This window comes from Branchiostoma floridae, chromosome 12, assembly GCF_000003815.2.
Source record: "Branchiostoma floridae strain S238N-H82 chromosome 12, Bfl_VNyyK, whole genome shotgun sequence".
In the NCBI taxonomy this organism is placed as follows: domain Eukaryota; kingdom Metazoa; phylum Chordata; class Leptocardii; order Amphioxiformes; family Branchiostomatidae; genus Branchiostoma; species Branchiostoma floridae.
Window position 1 is genome coordinate 15,930,700 of NC_049990.1, and position 19,748 is coordinate 15,950,447.

Here is a 19,748-nt window from a genome sequence, read left to right on the forward strand (position 1 = left end):
TATTTTCCCTTTAAAATTTTAAAAAAAAAAGTAAAAAACTGTATTTGATGAATTGTTTACTCGGAGGACTATTTCGACTCGAGTCCTAATCGAAATGAGCACTAATTGTTTGGCGGATGTCACCAATGTTTATGTAGTGCTGTGCCTCATGAATAATTCATGAGTTAGATGACTTGTGCAGACTCACCCCAAAGTTAGCAAAGCCGGAGTAAGAGAAGTTTCAGGTCCGACAACCGGACCATAAACTCTAGCAAAAACACGCCGATTTCGGGCAATTTTACCCCGTTGGAAGAATATTTACAAGTTCCTGGATCGTCCCGAACGACTTCCTTGCGGAGGCAACCGGATTTTCGTGCCAAAACGGGTGATTTTGAGTCCGGAAGGAGCGACGAAGAGAGAGGTGACCGTCCCGTGTGGGAATCAGACGGAGTGGTGGGGTAGGGTTTGACGTTTCTGTACGGACTTTTCTTCGGGTTTTCCTTCATTTTTACACCGTTACCCTGTGGATTTAACACTGACAGCCCCGTAGAGGGACCTCACCAGTGTTTCGGTGAGGTTTTGAGTTCCGTTGGTGTACGGGACAGTTCGTCGCGGGAGTTTTTGCGTGGACTCGAACTTGCGACCTCTTCTACCAGCTGGGGCCAAGATGGACGCCCAGGGCAGACAGGTCCTTTCTCACGGAGACCCGGAGGGCGACTTGGAGAAGTTGTTCGCCGCCGTCATGAACAAGAAGGAAGGGCAGCCAGTCTCCGTACCCATGAGGATGAGAAACCTTCCTCCATCCTTCTTTAGCCCGCCGCCAGACCGACCAAAGGGCGGTGCTTCGGCGGCAGCCTACCCGGGCCCCCCGCCAACCTCTCAGGTCGGTATCCTTACTTTTTACATCACCCCCAAAACATAACAAAAACACAAAACAACTTTAGAAACCTTTAATTTTCAACCTTCTATTTCAACTAGACAACTGGGGAGTTTTATACGTAACACAGGGCGTATATGTGTACAACACGTATTATGCTGATGGTGTGTTTACACAGATTACCCCATCAAGAACAGAGCTGATATCAAGAGACATGGGTTTGATTCCCAGCTGGGATCCCATAGCTTTGTATAGTTACCAGATTGGTGTTACCAACAGTTGTCGTTAATGGGCTTCATGCCCCATTCTGTGCTCCTAAAATCACAGCTTTATGTGAAGTCTTTCTAGAAAGCCCACCATGAATTTGTAGACAAGAAGAAAAAAAAACAAGGTTTAGAAACGTTAAATAAGGTAGTTTTATAGTCTAGAATTTGTTAAAAACTATCTGTAGATCATGTAAAATCCCCAAAGATTATGTGAAAAGAGTTTGCGTGTCCACGACACAGATCAACTTGTAGATATTGTAGATTGTTCAAGTAATACATAAGACTTTTCACCCCGAAACAAAGTGAACAAAGATAACGATCATACATTTTCATACATGTCAAAAGCAATGTATAATATCAAATTGCTGACCAAAACACATACTTCTATTTCTAACATACTTTGGTGGTACTTTCAACGTAGTTCAGTGTTAGATTGGTGAAAAAAACAACTGTGAAACAATTCTGTGAAAAAATACTGCATGTAAAATTTGTTACAAGCTCACACAATTTGATGCACGTAAAATACAAAAGAGGAAAAAACTGTAGCTATACGATATAGCTTTCTTACTACATTGAACAACATTTTATGGCTTGAACACCTTATTTCGTCCTCCATAACTTTTTTGGGGAAGATTTTGGCAGAGGTAGCTGGTTTGAGTTGGGTCAGAGGGGTTCACTGGTGTAGGGGAGCTGTTTGCAGTTAGACTTTGGCACAGACGTGGTAAAACGATCATCATCGGCCATATGCAGCACACCCCACGATGGCAAAGGCTAGCAAAGGGTGACTATAACCCAGTTATTGCTAGCCTAATCACATTTAGCGACTTCAAAACGTTACGCACTTGGAAGAACAACTCCCTTTTCCATGCTGTGACCAGAGAAATGCGTAATTATTATAACAATTACCAATTTACGTCTTGGCGTATGAACTGAGAACTTGTCCTGGCAATTTTGCAGTGTTGTTATTATAGTCATATGGTGGTATACATGGAAAAACAGAGAATATGAGAGTAGATTAGCTTTTGTAAACTGGGAACATTTCTTAGTCATACCTTTATAACCTTTATATGTAATCTATTTATACATTTAGAACAATAGCAGACATCCTGTTAGTATTTCAGTATCCTGGTATAGTGTGGTACGATCAAAGGGCAGGGAAACTAAAATAAGATCCCAAATTCAAAGTAGAATTCTGAAGAAAGCAATCTGCATAATTAGAACTGTATATTAACTGAGCGGTGTCGATAGCAACTAGTGTATATAAAAATGGGAATGAATATTGTATGAAGATTATACTTTTTAAAGAAAATAGTGCCAGGTTTGCCAGACACAGAAGTTCAAAGTCCAAAAATTTTAAGAGCATTTCAAAACAATGTTTGGAAACATTAAAGTAGAAAACAAACACTCTTTGTTGGGTAGAGTTCTTCAGTTTTACAAAAAAAGTATTTTGAAGACATTTTACAAACTTTTATCTAACATGTTCAGTTTAGATAATACAAAGCAGTTGGTCTATGGAAAAGTAGAAGACATCTGTATGCCATGGGGAAGGTCCAACCAACGTGTCCCCAAACATGTGTGGGGGTTACAGTGCCTAGCCCAGGGCAGGTGACCATCTGAGTACACTATAACCCCTGAACAGATGGGTGCTAGGGGGTCTTTGAAGCCTTCTCAAGTTACACCCAAGATAGACAGTATAACCCTGCTGCAGAATAGGATATCCCATACATTAGGAGGGAGGGATTGAGAGAGAAAGAAGATCAGAGTATAGTAGACTACAAATGTACTACTAGTTTTACATCAGTGTATCCTGGACTACAAATGTACTACTAGTTTTACATCACATATTGCACATGTACAAACAAGCTGTTTTACACCTAGGGGGAAGATTGTACATAGATAGGGGATGTAGTGGGCATTAGCATAATGTTATCTGGAATAATCTCAGCCCCAAGTACTGATTATCATCAGTAGTGGATTAATTGTTCTATCACTTCCATATGGGAGAAAGTGTTTGATATTTTTTTTTACCCATTGGAAGATTTCATATTCTTCTTGTCTGTTGTTACACTGTAAGTTTTCAAATATTTGCAGTGTTTTTTAAAGTTCGTAGAACGTGTGCACTTGTGCGGTACTTTTTTAACGGCAAACTTGGCATGGCAAACTTTTCTGTTCTGTTCTTCCGATAATGGGGATCCGCAGGTCAATCCGCCATGCAAATTGATGGTGGTCGATTATAGTTCAGGGCCTAAAACTTCAAGATTTTTTTCCTGGTCAAATGGGTAGAAATCCTGGCAGTTTTGAGGTGGGTGTGACAGGGGAGGGTTTCTACTTTGTGATTAGGGCCAAAAAGCTGAGTTTGTGTGGTTTTCAGGGGGTATAAAGTTGGGACTTTTTTGTCCTAGCACATGGCCTCCTCACTGGGTTGTGGTGCGGTTTTGAGGTCATGGGTCAATCTTTCAGTTTCCCGGAAGTTCTCACCGTTAGATTCATGCCGAAATGTGGTTTTTCGGATAGCTGAGATGTCGGGCTTTCATATGAGGGTATGTTTGTGTGCCAGTAACGTCAGATAGTTGAGTTACTAACAGTTGCTTTCTCCTCTTTTTTGTATAGGAACCCATTGTTTAGAGGCTGCAAATTGAATCACCTGCGGATACCCTGAAGTGTTCCAGGTATCACCCTGCCCTCCCCCTTTTTAGCTATTTTGGGGCTGAATACACCTCCATATGTGTGAAATATGGTCCCAGGGGACATGCCATGCTAAATTTGTTGAGAATTTCCTATATTTTAGCTGTTTTTATTTCACTGGTGTGCTAAAGGGCACTGCTTATAATGGAAATTGCCATTGGTGTAAAATGACTTGAGAGGGAGGATGGACTCTAGAGTCTATCACTCTTCCATTTGACCTGTATTCTATTGGCAATTGCGAAAGTAATTTATGAATAGTCCAAAAGAGTTCGGTTGGACTTGAACCACGTTACTTGGCAACGTCCCAGGGGAGGAGCCGCGAAAGCGGTCCAGCTCATGGATACAGGAGGTGTGTTTCTATGCCCCATTATCTTGTGTTTTGCTAACTTTTTGGGGATGTTAGCATGATGTTAGCATGTGGCAGGTACCATGACAGCATACCAGAGTCTGTCAGTGCCATTTTCAGCACAAAAGATTAAGAAAGTGGTGTGTGCATTGAGTGAAATTGGCTTTGACCTACTTTTATTAAATGCCCAGCACACACCTTCTGAAAGTCCCTACAAAGCCTCTGAAACAACACTTCATGACCAAATTTCAGGTCTCTGTCATTGTAGAGGCAGTCTCTGTGTGTCAGAGTGACTAGCTTTTGGCATTTCTTGGCCTACATATGCCAGGTTTCTTGAAAACAGCTCTTGATATATATGCCCTGCCCCCCCCCCCCCCCCTCAGACTCTGATGGCAGCCATGATACCTGTTATAAAAGTGAGTCCCAGGGGAGTATAAATCATTGAAATTCTTTCATACTTTGGATAATATGTGACAACCCCTGTCTCCATTGTATGATAAAACTTTTTTTGTAAAAATCTGAACTTGGGCTCTGTGAAGGGGATCCGCAGGTCAATCCGCCATGCAAATTGATGGTGGTCGATTATAGTTCAGGGCCTAAAACTTCAAGATTTTTTTCCTGGTCAAATGGGTAGAAATCCTGGCAGTTTTGAGGTGGGTGTGACAGGGGAGGGTTTCTACTTTGTGATTAGGGCCAAAAAGCTGAGTTTGTGTGGTTTTCAGGGGGTATAAAGTTGGGACTTTTTTGTCCTAGCACATGGCCTCCTCACTGGGTTGTGGTGCGGTTTTGAGGTCATGGGTCAATCTTTCAGTTTCCCGGAAGTTCTCACCGTTAGATTCATGCCGAAATGTGGTTTTTCGGATAGCTGAGATGTCGGGCTTTCATATGAGGGTATGTTTGTGTGCCAGTAACGTCAGATAGTTGAGTTACTAACAGTTGCTTTCTCCTCTTTTTTGTATAGGAACCCATTGTTTAGAGGCTGCAAATTGAATCACCTGCGGATACCCTAATGTCCATCTGCCGAGGATTCGGCCATGTTTTGGCTAATACGAAACGGAGGTTCGTCAGGCCTCCATCCGGGTGATTTGTAGTGAATCACCAACTCCAGACAGAATGGTTTGTTCCATCGTACACCGCACCATCGCACGTGTGTTGTGGGGGTTCTTTAACGTGCATGGGGTGTGGCTCTCCCCGTACACGGGACCTCCATTTAACGTCCTATCCGAGGGACGGCCCTAGCCGAAGCTAGGTGTTCATTTTATTGTGTAAAGTGAGGAAAGTCGTGTAAAGTGCCTTTCCCAAGGGCACAAGATCGGTGACGCGGCAGCCAGATTCGAACACGAAACACGCACATTTTGAATGGATTTACGGGGAGAATTCTGGGGAGAACCCTGAGACTATACCAACTTCGTAGGTGACGTAATATATTTGTTGTGAAGCACAGAGAGTTTACAGTGACACTCCCCAAACCCTTGTTGACAGTTTAGATCAGAAGAAGAGATGGCCTTGTAAAGTGTGGAGACACTTCCTGTGACTCAAGCTACCAAGTGTCCAACTTGTTTTATACTGAGTCAGTGTAATATCAACAGAAGTCCACTGGTTTGACCAGTGCTTTGTAGATGTTGTCCAAAACAAGTGACCACAGCTAAAAGTAAAACTTAAGTTTTTTTAATCCAGGACCTGTGTCCATACCTGGAAAGAAGTTTCCTTGTTGAGACTGAAACTAAAGTTGCCCTGTATCAATGTATGTCCAAAAATGTAAACCTCCTAACATGAAATTGATGACAGAGCATTTTCATAAGCTTAAAATGACAGGTTTCACTACAAAAACTAACAACATGGGCTCTCAAACAATAACAATAAGTAAATCGGAAGAAAACCTTAATTTTTTTAAAAGCCTTCTTAAGTCTTGTATATTTTACTTACAATTACATCAATAGTGATAGTGCTGGAATTGTGTCTTTTTAAGCAAGAAGCTAGATCAGGCTTCTTTCAATACAGATTGCTCAAAATGCTGCCATCTCAAGTTTTGCTCTGAAACTAATCGAAGCCTCTATTTCTAATGACGCATGCCATTGGATCCAAAACTAAAGGTTCCCTTAGGCTATTTTTCCAATGTTAGAGCTGTGCTGTGAAGTAACTGTTTTAACGATATGCCAGGAGTTTCTATTATTATAAGTTTCATACTTGGGAGTTGGATAGAATGGTCAAGTCTTTTTCTGTCCTCTCCCAAAATTCTGTCTTCACCAAAGGAGCGATCGAGCCTTTGTTCCTTCACAGTGTCTTAGTGCACCTTAGTGATTAGTTTCGACCATTGAACAAAAACTTGCCATGTAACCCAACTAGAACTACAACCCATCAAAAGAAAAAACAAGCGTGTGAACTTTAAAAAGCCCTGCAAGATCAAGGAGGTTGCGGAGGAGATATATGGACCAACCAAAACCAGCTGTCCACTTCGTGATGGATGGATTTGACCCTTCATCTCTTTTTAAGGACAAAGGTCAGCAGACCAGTTGAACCCCTACCTGATATGGCCACACTGATAAATGACCTGTGTGATTTGATTGTAACTCATAGAGACTAGGGACTACTTTTTATCAAATGGGTTATATGGGTGTGCTCTGGCTCCGATCATGAAGAAAACATGATCACTACGCCTCAGCCAATCAGAGCCCTTCAATTATGTTTTTATTTCCTTATAGTGCAGAAAAGTGTGGTACTATGAACTCATTTGCATAGAATATAACCATACATTTTTCATAGTACCACACTTTTACTGCATTTACTCTATGCAGATAGAACCATGACTAGGTGAGAAGTGGATCATTCATGTAAGTTGCTGAAAGTTTATCCCCCCTCCCCATCCCCCCTCCCACACACACAGTGACACAAAACGTTTAGAAAATTGAGTCAAATCCATTTGTAATTTGCACCCTCAAAATGTATGAAATAGTGTTATGTATGGAAAGTCATGATTCGTGGTATTTCATTTGTTTTATGTAACAGAAGGTAGAAGGAGATACTACTACTACTACTACAATAGCAGTTAGTTGTCGTCCTTCTAGCTAGTGTTTGCCGACCTTGTGTTGGCGCTAGTGACAGGCAGCTGATTATTTTGAGAGAAACAGAACAAATTTGGATAGTCTCAGCCCACTAGGCTGTTGCCATGTCCACTATTGTTTCAGACAACTGAACAGTTACACCACTCTTTGTGACCGTTCTTTGTGTGTGTTGGGAAGAGGATCGTGATAGTAACTTCATAATTGCGACTGGTTATGTTTCAGACACCTTTCCAGTTGATATGCATAATGTGTGATTATTTACCAACTTGGCGGTTAGGAAAGAAATGACCCATAAAGTAGGAGCCTCTTGTATTCTGAAGGGTTCTTCATATCGAGCCCAGGTGTTTTTTGTCATGACTTGCTTGTCCTTGGACAAAAGCCTGGGAAACTTTCAGTGGCCTTCATGGCTCATGCTCTGGAGAGGGCTTGAAGAACCCCACCCCAAACAACTGGTGGCTGGGTCAGCATAGGTCAACTTGTCAAAAGATGTTGTTAATTAGATTTAGCAGCCAGACACAGACTTTTCCTGAACCTTGTTTTAAGACAGTTGTGACTCATATACAAGAGTTAAAAGTTTAAGTCCTTTCCACACATCACAGTGCATAGGGAGGGGCCTATCTCCATTACAATGGCCCTGAAGCCACACAACTTTGTTCAGTCACTATAGCAGGGAGCTAGTTCACTGGTAGCAGTTGTGTTCACTTACAGTATACAGTATGTATTCTTTTCCAAATCAAAGTGTTATGCAGATAAAGCATTATGTATAATTTTGAATTCTTTAGTATGACCAAGGATGCTATAACGGCCTTAGTTTGACTCAGTCAGGGATCGAAGTCACGACATATCAAATGCAATGAGAACACTCTACCCACTCAGCCATTGCACCATTCACACAAAACTATTTAACAGTTACCCTCTGTGATTTCAAAATCAACAGTATGCCACTGGTTATGTAGTTTCCCATTGCATGCTGGATGATAATATCACAGGTGTGGTGGGTACAGAGAAACACCTGCATGAGGCCTTTAAAACACCTGCAGGAGACCACAAGCTGCCGTCCAGCTGGCCTGGATGCTGCCGTGACAGCCCCAGACAAAACAGACCAGTAGTGAGGCACATGTTTACCCCAAATGATCACAAGTGGGGCTGGTGTGTTGGTTAGACTTAGGCGATCAGAGAGGGCGCAAGACGCAGTGTTGACGTATACAGACGTGCTCGCTTGTACCGAAGGATACGAAACGACGGCCTAGTCCAAACTGACCGTTCCCAAAGTGACTTGGACGTAATCCATCCCAGTTTGGTTCATTCAGAGGTTTATGTGTCTTGAGCCCTTTACTTTTGTAAATGTTGAGATTTATATTAACCCGTTTAGGGCTGAGCTTACCACATAAAGTGCAGCATAGGGTTAACAGTCTGTTCCTATCACATATATATTATGTGATGATACAGCCGATACAGGCACTTCTTGGATAATAGAATATAATGGCTGGGTAAGAGCCTTACATATATGTATGAAGGAATAATGTAAAATTATAATCCCAATTAGTACAATATATGTTTTCCTTCTCAGATTTTTCCCTAGCACAAGTGCTAAGATACTGTTAATTTTATGAACACATCACACGGCAAACATATTCTTGGTCTTTCATTGCTTTATTTCAATTATCAACTAGAAGACAAAATGATACTTTTGATTTTCTTGGTACCACATAATGTTTGTGCTGAAAAGTTAAATGAAGTCATTTTTATGCCTGTTTTTTTTCTCTTTTTTTTTGTAGATGTCTCCCCACAACCTCCCCATTGCCCACTCGAGGGCCCACTCCTCCCCAGCCTCGCTCCAGGCCACACAGCAGGCATCACAACAGTTCCAGCACCTGAGGCAACAGAGCTACGACCCCACGGCCATGGACGACCTGGGGCCCTTACCGCCGGGCTGGGAGATGGCACACACCGCAAGCGGACAGAGGTATTATCTAAAGTAAGTACCATGTAAGATGTGTACTAAATGGACTGTCTGTATCTGCGTCTGTATTTATACAGTCGGTAGATTTGCTCTTCTGTGCAACACAGAAGAGTAGTGGTCCCAAGACGTTTCCTTGCGGAACGCTTCTCTTACAAGCTGAAGCCTTCTCTAGACTACACTTAACTACTCTTAACTTTCCTACCGAGTTACTCTATAAACAAAATCTGACCAAAAGACTATGATATCTGTATCTACATAGCTAGGTATAATCGCCCTTTGGTGCAACACAGAGAACAAGAGAAATGGTCCCAGGATGGTTCCTTGCTGAACTCTTGATGCTAATCTAACTGGAGCTGACAACTTCTCTAGACAACTCCAAAGTACTGTTCAAATAAGTCTCATTATTTAACATGAGACTTAAAGGCATTCAGTTCATCTCTTCAGAAGGGAACCTTATTTTGAACTTCACTTCTTCTTACATCTACTTGGAGATATTTTAGCTCAAGGATGTTAAACAATGTGCACACAAAGTCAATATACATTCCTATACATGTGATTCTGTGCATTCTATCAGTGGTTCTCTCTACAGTAAGACTGTTTCCATATGCTATCAGGGCCCGAAATACTTTTGTCAGCCAGGTTGTCCAAGTGGCAACCTGAGTCAAAAGCCAGGTTGCGCCATCAATATTTCAGGTTGCCCCACTTTCCACTTGTTACTTTCTTCAAATCAGCTACTTATCCATCTTTTCTTCCAGTTGAATATGTAACTATGTTATATGTTTTATGTTATCAAAAAATAAATACAAAATACATGTAGGTGGGGAAAAAGCAGTGTTCCAACTGCAAAATTTCAGGTTGCGCAGTGTGCAACCTGGGTTTAAAATTAAGTTGCGCACAGCAAAATGTGGTTGCATTTTCAAGTGGGCAAGTGGGTATTTCGAGCCCTGGCTATATATGGCCAAAGTTTGGGAACTTAAAACTATAAACACTCTGCCATATGTGACGTAAGCAATTATCAACAATCCCCTTCACTATTTTCAGCAGTGTTTAGAAGTCCATAGGATGTGAGCTGTAAGAGTGGCATTGAAAAAGGTCTCATTGTAATGAAATGCAGTCCCAATCCTTTGATAATTTGCTTTGTAGTGATTGAGAAAGCACCATGTAACCCCCTAAGGCCCAGACACTGTATCCCCTTCTGCTTGTGGTGTTGACTGTAATCTACATTGGCGCCAGGGTTTTGGTCACAGTGATGACCCTTGACCTCCAGACAAAGGGCTGGGTGCTGCACTCTGTCCCGGGGGACACTGCCTCTCTGTCCCAAGGTCCTCTTGGAGCAACATGGACCCAAAATTATTATCCTATTCAAGAATATAATTATCATTTCTACAAATTAGAGTTTGTGTTAAAAATTGAGATTATTTTTGCTTTCTAACATGTCTTAAGTGAAAGTTTGTTATAGAAATATAGATTTCTTTAAAGATACACAAAAGTATTGACCCTATGCTCACATGTACTAGAGGAGGTCATAGTCTGAAAGAACATAAGGTCATGGGAGCCAGTTACTGTACTTCAAATTAGTTACTTCAGCGTTTTAAGTATTAGATATTAGCTGAGGTGGCTGTAATATGAAATTGAAAACCCTTCACCAAGCCTGTGACATAGCCATTTCATAATCACCTTTTGGCTGTAGACAGTCATTTGATTTTAGAGAAATTAAAGGTCATATCTTTTGATATTTAAGGGGGCTGGGAGATGGTGACATGTTTGACTGATACCACCTGTGGTCCAAACTTTATCATTGAAACATGATAGCGCCTTTACTTCTCAGAAGTGTCCATAACTAAGAGAAGTGTCTAAAACGTTTTAATTCTGTTTACTATATCTCCTTTGTATGGGGCTGGCCAACTTTTTGTCTACCACAGTTTATAGATCAAAGATGTGGAACGAAAAAACTTCTTGTATGAAAACAGGTGAACCGTTTGTGTTTGAGTATTGCTTTGTGTTGTTGGAAGTAGACAAGTGAGAATTATGGTCCTCTCAAGCATGTAAATTTCCTAGCAGCGCCCAGTAATTAGGTTAGTATCCGACCAATGGTGTGCAGGGTAGCGGATCAGTGGGTAATGAAAAGAACGGAAGGACCCCTGCCGGTGGGATGAAAACGGGGAGGCACAAAAACTCCCCTTCAAACGGGGTTGACTGGTTTGTGTAATTGTTGAGCAGTCCATGGTTCAGTTGGCCATATTGTACCAATACTGGGGGAGGGGGGCAGTATGTTTAGTACCATATACTAGAAGCTCATTATGCAAATACTACTAGAAGCTTAAAATACAACATTATCACCGTTCTATCCATTTTTTCTCCTCAGAACAATGTTGTACTTTTTACGGTTTGTTTGCAGTCTTTTTTAAAACATTTTCTGAGGTATTTTTTATCCAGCTGTATATAGGGTATGTTACTAATGATTTGTCCTCTCATTGTTAATGTCGGTAAAAAATACTTATTGCACTTCTATAAAGGGTTAAAGAAATTAAGTCTCAAATTAAGCTGATGTGAATTTATAATTTTCTTTCTTGTAGTATAAACTAGCTTTATGATAATGGTTTAATTATAAGCATGTACAGGAGGGGTCCGAAGTTCAGAGAAGGAATTAATTACATGTACTCTGTCAATGTTTGTGGAGAGGTGTACTTGTACTCTGGACTTTGACCTGTAAAACAAGGCAGCCAAACTCAGACTGGGATGACATGTGATACTTTTCAGATAGCTAGTACTGGTAGTAGTGCACTGGACTTTGGCCACTGTTTGCATTTTCATCCAAGCATACCTAGTCACCAGGCCCACATAGAAAATGATCTTGCCGCTTTGTGTTTGTAAGAAAAACAGTTATGATTGTCGGTCAGCAAAAGTTATTGAGATTCGCAACTATCCCCTTTCTAGTCTCGTTTGCATGCATAATTTCCAATACCAGTGTACCGATACCAATTTAGGGACCAAGTGGGGGAATTTCCATCCAAACAATAGTGCTGAATGCTTCATTTAGTCTCAAAGAAATATTGGCAACTATCAGACTGTGAAGAGAAAATGAGATTGTTTTACTGCCGAGGTGGTCTTTTTTATCTCTCTTTCTTGGAAACCAAAGAGATAGAAAATAGAGTAGGGCAGATATGGTCAGATTTTTAACAGTTGATCATGTCACCACTACCGAAAGCAACTGTTCTGTCCGTTCATAGTACCTTAGCCCAGTTGCTAGTAGGTGGTTTCCAACTGCCTGTCCGTTAAAGGCTCTAGGGTTCAATTACTGTACAGAACGTAACTGAAAATTGTGAATTCAAAACTCTGTTGTCTCCCCAAGTCGAATCCCCGTAAACTTAGATACATTTACAGTATCTTTAGCACAGTTGTTCAGGATGTCCAAAGCCAGAACGATGTGCTGTATCTGTGGGCCCCGGGCGGCGGAAGGGAGTCTTTCCTATCCGTTTCCTGAATGGGGCAAACAACATCCAGTCTGTTATGGAGGGGAGCCAAGTCTGCGTCCAGACTGGGTACATACACACACTGGTGAAAGGAACAGGCCTGCTACACTGATGACAGACTAGAAATGGACCAGAAAAACAGTACCATCAAACCTGTGCAAGTAACTGCCACTGCAGGACTGCTATACTGATGACATATTAGAAATGGAGCAGAAAACTACAGTCAAACCTGTGCAAGTTACTGCCACTGCAGGCCTACTACGGTGAAGACAATTGACCAGAAAAACTACAGTCAAACCTGTGCAAGTAACTGCCACTGCAGGCCTACTACAGTCAAACCTGTGCAAGTAACTGCCACTGCAGGACTACTACACTGAAGACAATTGACCAGAAAAACTACAGTCAAACCTGTGCAAGTTACTGCCACTGCAGGCCTACTACGGTGAAGACAATTGACCAGAAAAACTACAGTCAAACCTGTGCAAGTTACTGCCACTGCAGGCCTACTACAGTCAAACCTGTGCAAGTAACTGCCACTGCAGGCCTACTACACTGAAGACAATTGACCAGAAAAACTACAGTCAAACCTGTGCAAGTTACTGCCACTGCAGGCCTACTACAGTCAAACCTGTGCAAGTAACTGCCACTGCAGGCCTACTACACTGAAGACAATTGACCAGAAAAACTACAGTCAAACCTGTGCAAGTTACTGCCACTGCAGGCCTACTACAGTCAAACCTGTGCAAGTTACTGCCACTGCATAAGGAGCAATGTAACCTGATGGTTAATTAGATAGTTTTTCGCATTGACACAAGCATAAAGAGTCCTGTCTGTACATTTTGTACATCTACCTGTCCACAGAGACCAGTGTCCTCAGTGGTCTTCTTGGTCAGTTTTGACTCTATAGTTTCCCTGTAAAAAGTTTTTGCCATCGTCACATGCAATATGATTACTGTCTATACATCCAGCATTTAAATTTTGCAGTAGAGAGAAAATCTAGAGTTTACTGTATAATTGATATTGCAGTTGAAGCTAGCAATAGTAGTAACACAATTAGAAGCCAGACCATCACATCACTAACATTTTAAAATTTACAGTAATAAGGGTTATAAGTGTAGAAGTAGCCACATCTAAAGTTTGGGGATGTTTGTAAAATTTTATACAAATAAAAATAAAATCAATAGTCCACCTAAAAAAGAAAACGTAACTAGTGTTAGTTTGACTGTAATAGTTTTAGGTCCTTTTGTTCTTAGTACCTGGAATTCAGTCAGGAGGTGCAACCTTTGTGTAATATTTGTTCAGTCCAGGTGTGTTCAGCCTCGGCTTCCTGACCGCACCTGGCAGCAGGAAATACCAGAGCTGTGTAAAGGTGTGGTCATATGGCACCTGGAGAGGGTTACCTGAGGTCAATTGAAGTAACTGACCTCTTGGCTGTGTTTTGTTTGCTCTCTTATGGACGTCAATGAGTTGGCCATGTGGCAGTGCTAAAATAGAGGTGCCATATGGGAAAGCTTGTGGACTTGGATCTGCGCCTAGAAGTGGATTTCCCTTCCTTGTAAAAAGAGTTATAGCGGCCGATCTCATGCAGACGCTAAGCGTGACGCTTTTTTCGATAGCTTGAAGTGTAATGCGGGCTTGCTAGGGCTTGCTAGGGCTTGCTTTAAACTGCAGTGGAATTGAGGCTAATACAGTAACTGTAAATGCATTTAAGTTTGCGGGGATGTAATTTCGTAGTAGCGGGAAAAAGGACTTTTCGCAGTGGTTTTAAGTTCGTGGTAGCACCATGCACTGTAGTTTCTTACTGCCATGGAAAAATGCGGTGGTTTTAAGTTCGCGGTGAAGTGGTCACCGCGAAAACCGCGAACATTAAACCACCGCGAAAGTTTCTGCATTCACAGTACTTGAAGCTCCCTCATACAAAGGGCTGTTGGCTTTATTTTCCCACCCCAAATGAGAAATGCAACCCCTCACAATTCTACCCAAGCAAGGTTTGAACCTCTGCCCACATAGAATTTGATCCATATGGCAAAGCAGTGGCTAGGCTTACTGTTAACTACCATGATATTTTGTGGGTCCAACTGTCAAGTTCAGTGACTTTATTACCATGGTATAAACTCGGCAGAAAGTTTCCAGAAGTTCCGTTGACATGTCATCGTTTTGTTGAGGTCCTTATCGTGGACTGTCTTATATCCGTAGGTCTTCCCAACATCCTTATCTTGGCCTGTATCCTTTGATTTTCTTTGATACTGAACACATTTGGAGGACGATTACATAGGAAAAGCAGAAGATGGCTTACATTAAATGCATTTACTATGATTTAGAACTACTGTTGACAATGAAACCTAATATACTAACTAGTAACTTATATGAAGCAAGCATATTAGTTTGAAGAAAATATTGCTTAGAGACAAGAGATGTGGAAGCTTTATTTACAAATCCAAAAGTACAATGACTTTTGTATATTCAACTACAAACTACAAAATAAGAACACAAAATACATTTTAGAATTCTGCTTACTGAACAGTACAAATGTGAACATCTTGTTCAATCAAGTTGGGCTAAATGTACGTGTCAGTGTCTTTTCAGATAAGAAAACGATCTTTCATTGCATACATATGATATATGTTAATCTTCATAGCAGGCTTTGTGGCAAGGCTCTTTTTTGGCTATCACCTAAGAAGCCTGCTATGAAGGCTATTTTAATACACACTTCATTTGATAAGTTCTCTTTTCATGCTGAAGTGAAAATTAAAAGTGACGGTCTCACCTAGCATCAAACCTTCTCACCTAAGTGTGCAAAAGTGTTAGCCCAGTTCACATGTAAACTAGCAGTCCATAACAGTTATTTACAGCACAAATGCCATGTATTATTTGCACCTTTTCACATGCACTGTTTCCTGTCAGGCCTATAACACTATACTGTTAAAAACCTACTGGTTTGAAAGTTAATTGTCACCCCTTTGTCTCAAACCCCCTCTAATTGCCTTTATGGACTGTAAATCATTTCTAATTATAGAAAGGAAAACTGAAAAGGACAGGAAAACCAGTTTGAAGTGGTCTTTTAGATTTGACTGAATGCTAGGGCAATTCTACAATATCTAATATGGTAATATCAGAATTTTACCAAATGCCAGAATTTTGGACCATTTTTTGGATGGATTACTGCCAAAATTGTTTCTACTTCTTTGTTTATCTGTAAAATTTGTTGTTGTCTTATTCTGAAGGATGGCTATATTTTTCATAAACTAGTTGCATCAAACAAAATCTTGGTGCCCAAAAAAGACAAGGCTATTTTGGTAACAGCAATTTTAGATGACCATAAAAGCCTTCTTCCATAGGTCTTTGACTTGAGCCCATAATGTGAGTAGTAAGGTTCCCGAAATTACACCTTTCCCAGGTGGAATTACTACTTATTACCTGTTGCACAGGTGTTTAAATGGTCCCAAGTGTTCACCACGGCTGACCTCTGACCAGTTCTCACCTGTGACAAAAGAAGGAGGCTTGGTGCCCACAGGGCGGGTCTTGGGTGGGTCATCATGTCAATCCACCTTTACGTCTTGTCAAAGTAATATGCAAGACAGGCATAAAAAGGACAATGAAAGAAAATCATTTACAGGCCTCCAAATTATTATTTTTTGTGTGTTTTGTCCCAAAGTGTCTCCAAAAAAATTCCAACTGTCTCAAAAAAGTGAGCTTAAATAGTGCAAACATTTTGCACTATTTTGCACACAAAAAAACACTGGTATGACTTTTGAAACACTTTTGTAGTACAATAGATATACATGGGACTCTCACAGTGTTGTGAATATGCAGTTGCTACAAAACTGTGAATATAGAACCACTGTGAAATTTTCAAAATTTACACTAGTTACAGTATCATAATTTCTATCAAGGGAAGTGCGGTTCTCTGTTATCGGTTAGAAAAATATGGATTTAAAGTCAACAGTAGGTAATTAGTTTCTTTGAAGGGAAACTGAAGGATTCAATGTAACATCATCCAAGTGAATGATACACATCACAACCTTTTGGGGTCAAACTAACATACAGTTCAAAAGGGATGCAGGTCTTGAATTGTACCATTTATGGTCACGACTGAAAATAGCCTCTCATTTGGTGGATCTGGATTTACGGGGACAAGGGGTTGATAGTGTCTATTATCCCATGGAATAGTAGTGAGAATTAGAGGCTGTGAATAATTTACTATGCTTAGTTTTCATCTGTGTAATAGTTGTCATTTCAATATAGAAGATGACCCACTAAGTTTTGTGTATGTTGTCACTTGGTCAAAATCGGTACCACCAGAGAATGTATTACTGTAAATAGTGACATATTTGCAGTGGTTTTTATGTCTGCAAGCTTTTGATTTTTATGGTGCTGCAAAATTTAAGTGACTGAAACATAAATGAATCTACAGTAATACACAGCATTTCAGTCCTAATTTTCAACAATATCATTTTCCATTTCAAACAACCACTTTAAGATTTTACTATGGGGCTGCATATTTCAAACAGAGAAATGAAAAAAAGAAAATCAAATATATGATTTCTGTATAGAAAGTGTCATTTCAAGGTTGAATTTCAACGTCCTTGGTCATTTGCAACTAGTCTCTTAATAAATCAGACTGTAAGAGCAGTTTCCAGGTAACAAGGTGAACAACGTAATTACCATCTCAAAATTCCCTCAGCAACAATGCTTAAGTCAGTTTGCTCTCCACAAAAGTAATTTACAAATGTTTAAACTGTATATTGTCCTCAAACATGGGTGGGCTTTTAAGGATATTGGGCAGTATTTTATTATATGATTACTTGTACATTAATAATGTAACCTTGTGGCTTTCATATGGGATATACGACTTGCATTTTGTCATGTAAATTATTTTAAGTGTTTACACTTTGTTCCAGTGTTGACTGTAAATAGAGCTTTATTGCTTATGTAATTTTAAGGATATTTTTAATGGAGGAAAAGGGTGGGGTGTTTAGAAACTTTTGTTACCATCGAAAGTGGGAGAAAAGGTACTTTACCTAATGGTATTTCCATTCATGTCAAATGGTTTTTGTCTTTCGCCGCGCTTCCGCGGCGAAAGGCAATCAGACTGATATTAGATTGCTGTCCGTCTGTCCGTCCGTCCGTCCGGGTCGACCATGCCATACCGTGCTAGCGAGATATTCTACCCTGCAGATTCGATGGTATTGCCAAAGGCCATGCAAGTACTAGTATGTATGACATACGTATCGGCCTGCCATGAATGTGCTGCTTGGTTTATGCATGGCTTATTAGCAGGAATAAAGGACCTGCAATGTGCCCTGCACAACGTATTTGTAGACGTCTATTCAACCAAAGACCTCCGCGATTCAACTTGTACTATATCTGCAAGGTAAAGAGAAAACATTTAAGGTATCTTTGCGTACGTGTATTCGATGGATATCAGTGCGTCACACTTCGTTTCTCTTAGTGAACGCGGCGCGTACGAAAGGGTCCAAACGTTGTGGTGTCTTTCCTCCCAGTAGGTAGGGGTAGGTCGGACCTTACGATTAGGCGGTCAAGAAACACTGGGCAAGTTCCAAGGACGTTATCGTCCTTGGCAAGTTCAGAGCATAACAACGTTACAATGCCAGCAGTTGAAGGAAATCTTCATCTCACAATCTGTCACTACCACACGGCAATATTGCAATGTAATTGTGGAATATAGCGTTTTTCGTGTGCGTAGAAATGTAAAAGAAATTTTCTATGACACGGGTGGGCGCAAAGCATCATGGGGCAGCAAAGAAAGTAGATAGCGGGGAACCCCCTACAGCTGTAGGATCAACCAATCAGAGGTGCGTATTGCGATCACGTGCACGTCTTAGCTAGCTGCAAGCGTAAAAAATCCTGGAATTGGGCGGGCAGTCTTCAATCCCAGTGTCAAAGATATTTCCACGGCTTGCGGAGCTAGCGGCAATGCGAAAAAAATCCTCGGCTTGCGCTGAGGAACTGGGCGGGCAGTCTTCAGTCCCAATGCCGTCGACTGGACAGCGGCGAGCACGTCGCTAGCTCGTGAAACACACAATGACGTAATTGCTGTTTGTTTTACTAGGGGTGAAACCGTCATTTCACCATGTTTCACTCTTTTGTCACGTAGGTGCAATATTTGCTTTCACCCTTCCATATTTACATGGGAACAATGCGAATCCGGGTGACACATTTTCACCGTGTTTCACCAACATTCACCCATTATGTGCCATTTTCACCGTACGCCGTGTGGTAATGATCAAGGAGGTTAAAAAGAGATGGTAGTTGCAATGGAAAGAGATCCTAAAATCTTCCTAAACTTCAACCTACACAAGAACAGCATCGGCTGTCCCGACATAGTCAGGAGAAAAGCAAGGTAAGGGGTGGACACAATAAACTATACAGCAAAATATGACTTTTAGCAAGGAGGTTAACCTCGTTGCTTTTAGTCCTTCTTTAACCTCCTTGCTTTTAGTCTTCAGATGCGCCATATGCATGACGGGTAAAATGTTGATTTGTACCTGTTTTTACAGATTTCATGTTTTTAAGAAACTGACAAATGTCGTAAGTGTTGTCCAAAATTTAACATTATTTGGCGGATATCCACAGTATTTGTTGTAGCATTCTAAAGCTATGAAAACTTCATAACTAAATAAAATGATAACATGCTCTTGGCCACAAAAGAAGTGACCAACAGTAATTATATTGTCTGGCTATGTTACATTTGCTATTTGACCTGGAGTCCAAATTTCTGGAGAATCATTATTTGTTTGATTGTTTGGTTGTTTGGAGGTTTGGTTGTTGAACCTCATATTTAAAACAAGGAGAGTTTTCGGTTTTTACAGTGAGTAGGTTAGTTCCAGTGCCACAAAGCCTGTGTCTACATCGAACATGTGTCTAGTTGTAACATATTTTGATTACCCCACAACTCGCTCATTTTTGCATCCCCTTTCCTTACAGAGAGAGCATTAAGCAGGTAGCTAAGCTGTTGGTGCAGATCCATGCCTTGGACCACGCCCTGCAGGTCGCCAGAGAACACAGCCTCAAGGATCTCAAACAGATGGTTGTCGGGCGGTAGCACATGGTTACCACACAGGATACTATACATC

The 19,748-nt window shown here is 40.9% G+C and overlaps 1 protein-coding gene across 3 annotated transcripts in view; it reads left to right on the plus strand.

The window, feature by feature from the left end:
* The first annotated feature begins 162 nt into the window (after window positions 1-162).
* The window catches only part of LOC118426877 (transcriptional coactivator YAP1-like), a 44,863-nt gene continuing 25,277 nt past the window's right edge, over window positions 163-19,748 (plus strand). Inside the window, exons 1-2 of one of the 3 annotated variants that reach the window (XM_035836447.1) lie at window positions 163-862; window positions 8,994-9,193. In XM_035836447.1, coding sequence (XP_035692340.1) covers window positions 647-862; window positions 8,994-9,193 — 416 coding nt within the window. In that variant the 5' untranslated portion in view covers window positions 163-646. The remainder of the gene's footprint in view (window positions 863-8,993; window positions 9,194-19,748) is intronic. The other 2 variants (XM_035836449.1, XM_035836446.1) reach the window with 2 other exon arrangements.